The sequence below is a fragment of the Eriocheir sinensis genome, chromosome 1 (assembly GCF_024679095.1).
Source record: "Eriocheir sinensis breed Jianghai 21 chromosome 1, ASM2467909v1, whole genome shotgun sequence".
Taxonomy (NCBI): Eukaryota; Metazoa; Arthropoda; class Malacostraca; order Decapoda; family Varunidae; genus Eriocheir; species Eriocheir sinensis.
The window spans coordinates 25993693-26006184 of NC_066509.1; the positions used below are offsets into that span (position 1 = coordinate 25993693).

General features: G+C 50.4%; 1 protein-coding gene across 1 annotated transcript; it reads right to left on the reverse strand.

The window, feature by feature from the left end:
• Positions 1 to 594: 594 nt before the first annotated feature.
• Positions 595 to 1767, reverse strand: LOC127008944 (actin-binding protein WASF2-like). The gene has a single exon (XM_050881876.1). The coding sequence runs from the start codon at positions 1765 to 1767 to the stop codon at positions 595 to 597; it is 1173 nt and encodes a 390-aa protein (XP_050737833.1).
• Between the last annotated feature and the right edge of the window lie 10725 nt (positions 1768 to 12492).

Below are 12492 nucleotides of genomic sequence, written 5' to 3' on the forward strand. Positions count from 1 at the left end.
GAGGTGCGGGTGGAGGGTCCACGTTGCACCGACTGCAAGTGGCTGCGACACAAAGCTGAGGTCTAACACGCCACCAGCCACGTGCGTGGGCACCCCGGTGTTGAGGAGAGCGACCCCAGGCACGTCCTCCAAAGCCGCGGCAAGGTGGCGCCCGGCGCGGTTCCTCCCCCCGCTCCCCCACCTCTCATGGTGGGCGTTGAAGTCGCCCCCGATGAAGGTGGGTACGTCATTGGCCAGGGAGAGGAGTTCAGTGAAGTCGGGCTCGGCCCGCGGCCCGCTATACACGCAGTAGAACGCGACACACGCACTCGGCAAGGTCACCTTGAACTGCCAATACCTCCACACCGGCACCGCACAGCACGGGGCGATGCACTCTTGAACAGGGAAGTACATCCCTGACCAAGATACAACACCCACGCGCCGCACCGGCGACGGCAGGGAGGTAAAAGGCCCTGTAGCCCTTGAAGGGCACCGACTGGCCCTCCCGAAGGAGCGTCTCCTGTAATTGGATGACGTCAAAGCCGTCGGTGCCGATCGCGGCTCGGAGGAGGTTAACCTTGCCGCGCACGCCGCACACGTTCCACTGCATAACACTTAGCGGTCGGTCGTCGAGGAGGCCCCCGGGGTGATCACAGGGGCCGCCGCGCGCGAGGGGGCCGGCCCCCGGCGCTTCGGGGTCACCATGCCCTTGGGCTGCGGGATGCGGGAGCGGGTTGGAGCCGCCCGCGCTGGGATGTGTGAGCGGGGCTTGGCGGTCTGTGTTGCCGGTGCGGGCTGGGCCACCGAGACGGCGGGTGCCACTGCTGCCTGGGAGGGTGCGTCGACCTCCATGCGGGCCTCCCCCGCGGGAGGTGGAGCGTCCTCGCGGTCCCGGGTCTGCGCAGTTGGAGGCGCAGCAACTGGAATTTGCAGCGGGGTGGCGGGAGACGCGGCCGGACTGTCGACGGTGGGGAAACACTCCTCCACCGTTGCCTTCGCGATGACTCGCAGCGCCGCCTCGTCCGGCGTGAGCTTTAGGAGGCCGGTTAACGCCAGAGCGAAGCTCGCCAGCATCCCCTCTAGTGCAGCCCTGGTGACCAGGACATGGCCAGGAGGAGGAACCAGGGGTGCAGCTGGCGAGCTCAAGGGGGGGCGCGGCCCGCGGTTCCTCCGACGCCTCACGCGCTGGGGGAGGGCCGGTGGAGGCAGTGCGGGAATGAGCTGTGTGGAGGGGACCGAGGCGGATGCCGGGCGTGGGGTAGGGGCTGGTGTTGAGGTGGAGGCCGGGTGGGTTTGCGTGGTGGGCGGTGGAGGAGAAGTAGCTGGCGGCGGCACAGCCGGAGCAGCGTTGCCGGGAGACGTGGCCGGTGGTGGGAGGGCCGGGAAGTGCTCCTGGGAGGCGAGCGTTGTCTGACCGGGTGGGGCGGGCCGACGCTGGGACCTCGAGCGGGACCGCCCGGTCCACGCCGGCCGAGAGGGGTTGTGCGCCGCACGCCACTCCTCCTGCCGCTGGATTCCCAGGTCCACTATGTTCAACCGGGAGGGGCAGCGCCGGGTCCACGCGTGGTGGTGCTGGCGGCAGTTGGGGCAGAGGGCGGTCATGCTCTCGCCGGCCTTGTATTTCGCAAGGTAGGCCTCCGTCATCTGCGGCCCCGAGCACATGCCGCACACTGCCTGGCGATTGCAGCGGGAGCGATGGTGGCTGTACTGCTGGCAGCGATAGCAACGGAGGGGCTCGGCGTTGAAGGGGCGCGTGTAGAACACGCCCCAACTCCCCAGGTCGAGCATGCCCAGCAGGGGGCCCCTCACCGAGATGAGGACCTGCCTCGTGGCAAGGTTGTCGCGCGTCAGACACCGCTCCGCCGTGACGACGCTCGGGTGTCGGAGGAGAGAGCCTTGAGAGGCATGGCAACCGGGTAAGTGGTCACCACGCCCTTGGTGGTTGCGTCGCCCATCAGCCGCAGCTGCACCGCCTTCCCATGCACCGACGTGGTGTCCATGAGGGCACGGAGGGCTTCCTCGGAAGGCGGGGTGACCAGCACGCTGCCGTTCTCCAGGAAGCGCATCTGGAAGCGGTGCCCGAGTTCCTCCTCCAGGGCCTCCGCCAAATCGAGGGCAGTCTCGAAGCCTGGTGTAGGAGGGACGATAACTTTGGGTCTGACAGGGGCCGTAGCAGCTTGGCGGGCAGCAGCCTGCTCGGGGTGCGAGACTGCACCGAGCGGGGTGGCATGGGCAGCGGCGGAGGCAGGTGAAGGAGCAGCGGTGGAGGCAGTTGAGGTGGCAGCAGTGGGGGCAGTAGCAGTAGTACGGGGGAACGGCGTCGGGCGTGAGCCGCTGGGCAGGGTGGGGGTAGCAGAGGTGCCAAGTGGCGAACGGGAGCGGGGAGGCGAAGGTGGCGGAGGTGGGTGGGAGCGGTGGTTACGGTCACGCACCTTTCCTACTACCACCCAATCCTCTTCAGAAGAGTCGGGGAGCGGGATAAGGGCCGCCTCATCACTCTCACTCCCCGACTCAATGCGTAGCTGCTTATCCGCAGGCGACTCGGAGTCGGAGCTCTCCGAGTCGCTAGCGGGGCGGACACGCTTGTCCGTGGACATCCTAACGACAAGACAGCACTTGGGCTGGACCACAGCTAGACATTTAACAAAAAAAAAAAAAAAAGGGTAACAAAATCTAGCCTACGGAGAGCCGGCTTACCTACGGCAGCGGAGGGCTAAAGCCCGCCCACCCTCTAAAGGGCTCGGCAGGCGCCGCTGTCGCCCCTTGCGGGTCTTGGGGGACCTAAAAATAACCCTGGTTTTTCCTCTAACCACCCCTTTATCCTAAGGGGCCCCCTCGTGGCACTGCCCTCGGGGTTCGGCGTCGTATGAAACCAGGGTCTAAAGGCTCAAACACACAAACAAAAGAAAAAAAATGCACAAACACAGAGCAGCAGGAAGGCTGCAGTCGCGTGTAACTAGCGACGCGTGACCAGTGACACGCAAACAGTGTACACTGGCACGGCAGAGCGCGGAGCAGGGTGAAGTGTGCAGCGCGGGACAGGGAGTCGGCGTGCACAAGGTGGAAGGCGCGTGGCTGACGGGCCGTCAATAGACAAAGGCCCGTCCCCCCCCTGGGCCCCAGGGGAAATCTTTATGATGAAGGCGCGTGGTAACGGCTGGCAACTCCAGGGAGTGAGTGACACGTAGTCAGGGAGCACTGACACGGTGACTCACAGCCTGGCAGTAGCAGAGCAGCTCAATCGCTCGCCCGCGAGAGCTGTTGCTAGAAGGTGGGGAAGAGGTGTACACGCTGCCAGGTCCTTTCCTTTTAAGATTAACCCCTAAGAAGGGGAACGGGCCTTTGTCGACTACGACGGGCCGTCGCAGTTATGGCTGGGGCTATATATGTGCATACACGGCACGCCGCGCGCACGTGTGCATGTACATATATACATACACACGCGCACACACACGCCGACGTACGCACAAATATAGATACTAAACACCCCTTCCCACTAAGTGGGCTGGGGCACAGGCGCACCAGGCGTCCTGTAGCTGACTTAAAAAATCCAATCACGCACATACTCACACACAAACACCCACACATACATAAACGCACTCTAACACGCCCACATATACAGAACAGAGAGCCTACCTGGGCGACTCATATGTCCGCACTAGGGCAGTAAGCGCCCTGGCGTCCAGGGCCCCCACCAAGGCTGGCGCTGATAGCCCCTCCCGGTTTTGAAGCAGCCGGCGCGTCGCACAGCACTCGAGGAGGTAGTGGAGGAGCGGTTGGAGGACCTCCTCCTCGCAGTAAGGGCACACGACAGGGGCAGGATCGTCAGGGTCGAGGACGGATGCGCACTTGTAACCGAGACGGAGGCGGCGGATGTTGGATACCACGCGCCTTGGTAGGTGCGGCGGGGTCTGGCGGGCGCCGGTGTTGGTGGTCGCCGCGTACCAAAAAGCGGACGGCGAGCCCGGAGCCAGGGCCTCCTCCAGCTCCCTGACTACACCAGCAGCTGCCTGTGCGGCCATTCTCCTTTTGACTTGACTGCCAGGTCCTAGGGTCACTCCTTATATTGTGGTGACTGCTGCCTCGGCGCCCCGCGAGCGGGCTGCCAGACGTCGCTGGCGGTGCGGGGCAACAAACCCCACGACAACACAAAATACATAGTTTACTTACAGTACATAAATATCCAATCCTAAACATAAAAAGGAAATATACATAATGTCATACAATACTCAGAAACGGGCAGGAGATATAAAAAATGGAAGGAACAGCCCAGTGGGAACATTGACCCCGGGTCGCTGCGCGGGAAGGTGAGGCCAGGACAAGGAGCGGCTGGTGGAATATTCCAGACCCCGGGTGGTCACTGTGCCGCTCCCCAAAACCGGAAATTTCCAGTTCATGCTGGGATCGGCGTGGGTGGAAAATGCCACGGAACAAAGGGTCACGGCAGGCCAAGTGGGTGACGCCAACGTGTCGGTAGAGAGAAAAAAAATGAAGGGCGGGAAAGCCCGGCCGTAACAGTGTGTGTGTGTGTGTGTGTGTGTGTGTTTACGGTGCTTCAGGTTTCTCGCATTTTTCTTCAGTTTCTTTGCTTCGAAATATACCCCGCTTCATGTCCCTCCCTCTCATTCTCCTCCTCCTCCTCCTCCTCCTCCTCTTCCTCCTCCACAGCCTACTTCAGAAACAAAACACTCACTCATTGCCTCCCTCCTCTCCCTTCCTCCTTCCTCCCTCCTCTCCCTTCCTCCTTCCTCCCTCCTTCCCTTGCTCCTCTCCCTCCAAACCCTCTCTCCCTCACTTCCCGAAACAACAGACTCTCCTCCCTCCCTCCCTCCCTGCTTCTCTCCCTCCCTCCCTCCCTCCCTGACCCGCACTTGTCTCTATTCTTCTGCATCTGCAATTCATGGCGAGGATATTTTTGGCGAAATTTTAAAGTTCTCATTAATTTGAGTGAACCTGAAAATGTTTTAAGCGGTGGGATATTCGTTTTTTTTGTTATTGATTTCATGGGAGATCAGATTTACACACACACACACACACACACACACACACACACACACACACACACACACACACACACACACACACACACACACACACACACACACACACACAGACACACGCACACACACACACACACACACACACACACACACACACACACACACACACACACACACACACACACACGCACGCACGCACGCACGCACACACACACACACACACACACACACACACACACACACACACACACACACACACACACACACACACGCACGCACGCACGTACGCACACACACACACACACACACACACACACACACACACACACACACACACACACACACACACACACACACACACACACTCTTCCCCATATTTGTCATTCTCATTTATTCTTCCTTTTTCCTTCTTTTACCAGTCATTTTTTTCTTCTTTTCTTCATTATTTACCTTATTCCTCTCACTCTTTCCCCCTCACCCTCTTCCCCTCACCCTCTTCCCTTCACCCTCTTTCCCTCACCCTCTCCTTCCCATAGATGAGAGACAAACTAAGGATCTAATCCTTCTGCTTACTCTGTCAAACTGTTCTCTCCGTTGGCCTCCTCCGATCATAACCTTATTTCTGTTTCCTGTCCTATCGCTCCTGTACATCCTCTGGACCCACCGAAGAGGCGATGCTTCTAGCATTTTGCTTCAGCTCGGTGGGACGACCTGAGGATGTACTTTTCCGATTTTCCGTGGAATGATTACTGCTTCCAGGAGAGAGACCCTCTGTGTGTGCCCAGCGCATCACAGAGGTGATTGTCTCTGGAATGGAGGCATACATTCCACGTTCTTTCTCTACTCCTCATGCTAAAAAGCCTTGATTATTCACGCCTGTTCTCGTGCTATTAAAGATAGAGAGGCAGCTCAAAAAAGGTTCAAGAGCCTTCGAACTCCCACTAACTTTGATCTATACATTTCAGCCCGGAATCGTGCCTAATCTATTCTCCGACCTACCAAAACTTCTTTTATTAATAGAAAATGACAACACCTTGCTTCTTCTAATTCTTCCCGTAACTTCTGGCATCTAGCCAAAAATATCTCCTCCAATTTCACTTCTTCCTCTTTCCTTCCTCTCCTTAACCCTGATGGCAGCACTGCCGTCTCATCTGTCTCTAAGGCTCAACTCTTCGCTCAAACTTTCTGTAAGAACTCCACCCTGGACGATTCTGGGCATATTCCTCCTACTCATCCCCCCTCTGACTCCTTTATGCCTGTTATTAAGATTCATCCAAATGATGTTTTCTATGCCCTCTCTGGCCTCAACTCTCAGAGGGCTTATGGACCAGATGGAGTGCGTCCTATTGTCCTTAAAAACTGTGCTTCTGTGCTGACACACTGCCTGGTCAAACTCTTTCGTCTCTGCCTATCAACATCTATCTTTCATTCCTGCTGGAAGTATGCCTTTGTACAGCCTGTGCCTAAGAAGGGTGACATTTCCAATCCCTCAAACTACCGCCCTATAGCTTTACTTTCCTGTCTATCTAAAGCTTTTGAATCAATCCTTAACCGGAAAATTCAAAAGCACCTTTCCACTTCTAACCTTCTATCTGATCGCCGTTATGGATTCCGCAAGGGGCGTTCTACTGGCGATCTTCTTGCTCTCTTAACTGACTCTTGGTCATCCTCTCTTAGCCGTTTCGGTGAAACTTTCTCTGTTGCGCTAGACATATCGAAAGCCTTCGATAGAGTCTGGCACCAGTCTTTGCTTTCTAAATTGCCCTCTTTCGGATTCTATCCTTCTCTCTGTTCCTTTATCTCCAGTTTCCTTTCCGGCCGTTCTATCTCTGCGGTGGTAGATGGTCACTGCTTTTCCCCTAAACCTATCAACAGTGGCGTTCCACAGGGCTCTGTCCTATCACCCACTCTCTTCCTTTTATTCATCAATGATCTTCTTTCCATAACAAACTGTCCTGTCCACTCATACGCCGACGGCTCCACTCTGCATTATTCAACTTCTTTCAATAGAAGACCCTCTTAACAGGAAGTACACGACTCCAGACTAGAGGCTGCAGAACGCTTAACCTCAGACCTTGCTATCATTTCCGATTGGGGCAGAAGAAACCTTGTGTCCTTCAATGCCTCAAAAACTCAATTTCTCCACCTATCAACTCGACACAATCTTCCAAACATCTATCCCCTATTCTTCGACAACACTCAGCTATCACCTTGTTCAACACTAAACATCCTCGGTCTGTCCTTAACTCAAAATCTCAACTGGAAACTTCATATCTCCTCTCTTGCTAAATCAGCTTCCTCGAGGTTGGGCGTTCTGTATCGTGTCAGCCAGTTCTTCTCACCCGCGCAGTTGCTATCCATATACAGGGGCCTTGTCCGCCCTCGTATGGAGTATGCATCTCACGTGTGGGGGGCTCCACTCACACAGCTCTTCTGGACAGAGTGGAGTCTAAGGCTCTTCGCCTCATCAGCTCTCCTCCTCCTACAGATAGCCTTCTATCTCTTAAACTCCGTCGCGATGTTGCCTCTCTTTCTATCTTCTATCGATATTTCCACGCTGACTGCTCTTCTGAACTTGGTAACTGCATGCCTCCCTCCCTCCCGCGGCTCCGCTGCACACGACTTTCTACTCATGCTCATCCCTACACTGTCCAAACCCCTTATGTAAGAGTTAACCAGCATTTTCACCCTTTCATCCCTCACGCTGGTAAACTTTGGAATAATCTTCCTTCATCTGTATTTCCTCCTGCCTACGACTTGAACTCTTTCAAGAGGAGGGTATCAGGACACCTCTCCTCCCAAAATTGATCTTTCTTTCGGCCACCTCTTTTAATTCTTTTTTGGGAGCAGCGAGTAGCGGGCTTTTTTTTATTATTGTTTTATTTTTCTATGTGCCCTTGAGCTGCCTCCTTTGTTGTAAAAAAAAAAAAGTTCAGTGAAACGTCATCAACTCAGCCATGACGTCACGTGTTCTATGACGTCACGGCGGTGACGCGCGCTGGAGACCCTCCCCAGCAAGAGTCTCATTCGAATCTTGGTTTTATTCAAGCATTTACACATCATATATGAAGTGTGGTGTTCTCTGAAACAGATACTAGTTGTACACGTAGTTTTAATATGATGTGGTATTAGTATTAGACAAGAATTATATAGATCTTTGGCAAAACCCTGAGAGAAGGCGGGTGGTAGTGGTGGAACGATCGACACTTTTTACATATTTTTAAGCTGGTTGTTGCAGTAGTAGTAGTAGTAGTAATGGTAGTAGTAGTAGTAGTAATGGTAGTAGTAGTAGTAGTAATAGTAGTAGTAGTGGTTAGTCATAATTCGAACGAAGATATGTTTATTTTTCCAATCTAACACACGCACACACACACACACACACACACACACACACACACACACACACACACACACACACACACACACACCTAGCCTTTCCTTTCTTCCCCTCTACCCTCTATCCATGCCCTTCATCAATCTCCCCACCCCTTTCCTCTCTACTGCTACTCCCCCTTCCCTTCTTCCTCCTCTCGCCCTCCTCCTCTTCCTTCTTATTGTAAATGTCCCCACTTCTCTTCTTTACTCTCACTCTACCCCTTTCACCCTTTCACCATCCCTCCCCCTTCCATTCTGACATTTCCTCCTTCTCCCTCCCATATCTCCCCCTCGCCCCCGGCTCAGCCAATTGCATCACCGTCTCATCAGTCGCATCAAACAAGCGATCGGATAATTAAGAGTGGATTCGGCGATAACACGAAATCACTTAATCGCCAAAAAATGAAGAAAAAAAATGAAATGAATAAGTTAAAGATATGACAAAAGAAATGGCTCGCCGCCCTAATCGCCATAATAGGCGCACCTAGCATAACCAAATGTGGGGTACAAACTTGGCGGAGGGACTGTTTTGTGCCGCGAAAGGCGGTAGTGGGCCAAAGAGTGGCCAATCTGGGAATTTTTTTATTTTTATTTATTAATGATTCACGAGACATCCTAAACTTAAATCAAAGTATGTGCTTATTTTTGTATTCATTCATACATACACTGGTAATATTTCTGTGGTGTCTGATGCACTTTGAGTGAAATTCTATTGTAATAAACAATCACAAATTCGTGACACTAGTAAACATGAAACAAGTAATGTAAGTTTTGCCTCTTTGAAATATACACAAATAGATAAATATGAAAGCTCACGGAGTCTCAATAAGTGACATCACTTGCTCTGCGCAGTAAAAATATACTTATTGAAGGTTCTGATATCCACAAAATGGCGTGCGCTGCTGCCTCGGCCACAGTTGCCGTATAAAATATATACGTATTTTCATATCATTGTTCTGTTGTTTATTCAATGTTCTGTTCTGCATTACCCAAATATCTCTTCCATTTTTCTCTTTTCCCTTTCTTCTCTTAACCTATTTATCTTTCTTCTCTTTTCTTTCTTTCCTTCTTTTATTTCTTCCTGTTCATCATCACTTCCATTCATTAATTCATCCATTCTTTCTTCCTTCCTACCATTATTTCCTTCCTACCATCCTTCCTTCCTTCCTTCCTCCCTTCCTTCCTTCCTCCCTTCCTTCCTTCCTCCCCTCCTTCATCTTTCTTTCTTTCTTTCTTTCTTTCTTTCTTTCTTTCTTTCTTTCCTTCTTTTTTCTTTCTTCCTTCTCTCTCTCTCTCTCTCTCTCTCTCTCTCTCTCTCTCTCTCTCTCTCTCTCTCTCTCTCTCTCTCTCTCTCTCTCTCTCTCTCTCTCTCTCTCTCTCTCCAATCGTTTTTTTTTTTTTCTTCCCTTCATCCCTCCCTCCTCCTGCACCTCTCTCCCCACCCCTTCTCCTTTTCCTCCTCCTCCTTCTCCCCTCCTTCTCCGTCCACAAAGCTAAGAAGCGAAGGAAAATAAGGAAACAAAAACGTAGTGGGGAGAGAGAGAGAGAGAGAGAGAGAGAGAGAGAGAGAGAGAGAGAGAGAGAGAGAGAGAGAGAGAGAGAGAGAGAGAGGAATGTATTCCTTTCCACCTGACTGAATGTTTTATGATTGTTGCTGATGTTGTTGACGATGTATTTTGGTGTTGTGTGTTGTAGTGTTTTGTGTGTTCATATTTCGTTGCTTGTATCGATATTACTTTTTGTTTTGCATTTGTTGTGGTGTTTATTTATTTTTTCTTTTGAAGTGTGTATCGTATTTTGGTTTGTTATAATGTGTTGCTCTAATTTTGTATTGTCTTTTTCCTTTTATTTGTGTTGTTTTATGCTATTGATGTTTATTGTATTCATATTGTATTATTCTTCCATTTCCATATTTTCTCCAGTTCGTTCTATTTTTCTTTTCTCTCTTTTTTTTTGTTGCAAAGTTATTTTTGTTGTGGCTCGTGTTGTATTTATATATTTTTCCTGGCTTTCCTTCAGCCTCCCTTCATTTTTCTTTTCTTTCTCTTTTCCCTCTTTTTTCTATCTTTTTTTTTCTTCTTATTTCCTCACTATTTCCTTTTCATTCAATGTTCCTTTCTTCCTTTTTTCTTTCCATTCTCGTTTAGTGTCTTTTCCTTCCTTCCTTCCCTTTCATTCATCCATCCTGCCATTCATTTATCCATGTTTTCCTGTTTTGGTCTTTCCTGCCCTCAATCCTTCCTTCCTTTTTTTTCGTATATGACCCAACACAAATAAGGATTTCAGATTCACGTTACAATTCAACACTTGCAACACCCTTCCTTCCTTCCCTCCTTTCTTCCTTCCTTCCTATTTCCTTCCTTAGTCGCTCAAAACCAAATGTCGTAAGAATACTTGAAGAACATTAGGCATAGACGATCAAGCCGACTCATGTGAATAATTTCAAAGGCAAGAAAAGTAGAGGGAAGGTCATTTATTCATATTAATAATTGAAAAAATAAAGAACAGGAATTGTAATCAGGTATCTCTTATGTATTTTATGATGTATTTAATTATGAGGGTAGTAGTAGTAATAGTAGCAGTAGTAGTAGTAGTAGTAGAAGTAGTAGTAGTAGTAGTAGTAGTAGTAGTAGTAGTAGTAGTAGTAGTAGTAAAAATAAAAATAAGGATAACAATAATAATATATAATATATAATCAATCATTCAATCATGGGCTCATTTGCATCATTCTTTCCATTAATTAATTAGGAAGCCATTCTAATAATGCGGCCGAGAGAGAGAGAGAGAGAGAGAGAGAGAGAGAGAGAGAGAGAGAGAGAGAGAGAGAGAGAGAGAGAGAGAGAGAGAGAGAGAGAGAGAGAGAGAGAGAGAGAGAGAGAGAGAGAGAGAGAGAGAGAGAGAGAGAGAGAGACCAAATGAAATAATACCCAAATAATTCCTTTCTTTATGTTGCTTTGATTTATTCTCCTTTCTATTCCTCTGAACCGACATTTTTAGATGAAAAATATAATGTAATTGAATCTCCTTTACCATTTGTTTCCCTGCCCAAGATTACCGTGTGTGTGTGTGTGTGTGTGTGTGTGTGTGTGTGTGTGTGTGTGTGTGTGTGTGTGTGTGTGTGTGTGTGTGTGTGTGTGTGTACAGACAGACAGACAGAATGAGAAGAAAAAACACTCGGGAAACCCTTCCCACCCCCCAAAAAAATTCGCCTCCCAGTGTTTCCTTGACGTGTTGTTTCGTTTTGTTCCCGCCACGTTAATCCTTGTTGGCCGAGCGTGCAGGGGGAAGGTGAAAAGGGAGGAAGGGAGGAGAGGAGAGGGGAAGGGAGAGGAGGGATGGTAAAGGGGATGTATGGATACATGGATACATGGAAATGCAGGCAGCAGAAAGCATATTGGCTCATTACGATGTCCCCCGCTTTGGTGATTTAATCTGCTCGACAGCCACTTGGGGCTTGAGGAACAGATGAAAGCACCTCGATATTGAGGAGCAGAAGAAAGCACCTCGGGGATCTCCTAGGGGAGGGAGGAGAAGGGGAGGGATGGGAAGGGAAATGAAGGGGAGGGAAGAGAGGGGAAGGGGATGGATGTGGAGGATAGCGAAAGGGAGGGAAAGAAAAAGGAGGGGAGCGGAGGCAAGGGAATAACGGCCGTAGTATTAATCTCCCCCATTCCCGTTCCCTTCCCTTCCCTTTTCCTTGGCTGTGACCCGCAGTTTTAAGCGTCCCCGGGGGGTTGGGGTTGATTAACACTACCTCGAGAGAGAGCGGATGGGGTCGAAAAAGTGTTGACTCCGCGAGGTGCGAGGCAGGACATCTTCGGGTTTCCCTTCGTATATTTCATGAATAAATAGTGTTCTATTCGTTATTATAGAAGAAAATATATTGAAAAGTATCAGAATATTTCTATGACTGATATTGTATCGCAAACTTTGCTGAAGTTAACATATTTCTTTTAGTTTGTAAAGACTCTTGTGTTTCCATTTGATTGTAAACATACAGTTATTCCTGAAGATGCATTTACAATTTCCCAAAAAATGGCAAAAGACGGCAGATAGATGACTAAATATGGCATTAGTATAGTAATACCTAACAAATACCATAAAAAAGGGCATTTCTTGGTGACCACCTTGATTTAAG

What these genes read in the sequence shown, in the direction of transcription:
- LOC127008944 (XM_050881876.1), bottom strand. Translation starts at nt 1,767, where the DNA reads ATGCTCGACCTGGGGAGTTGGGGCGTGTTCTACACGCGCCCCTTCAAC.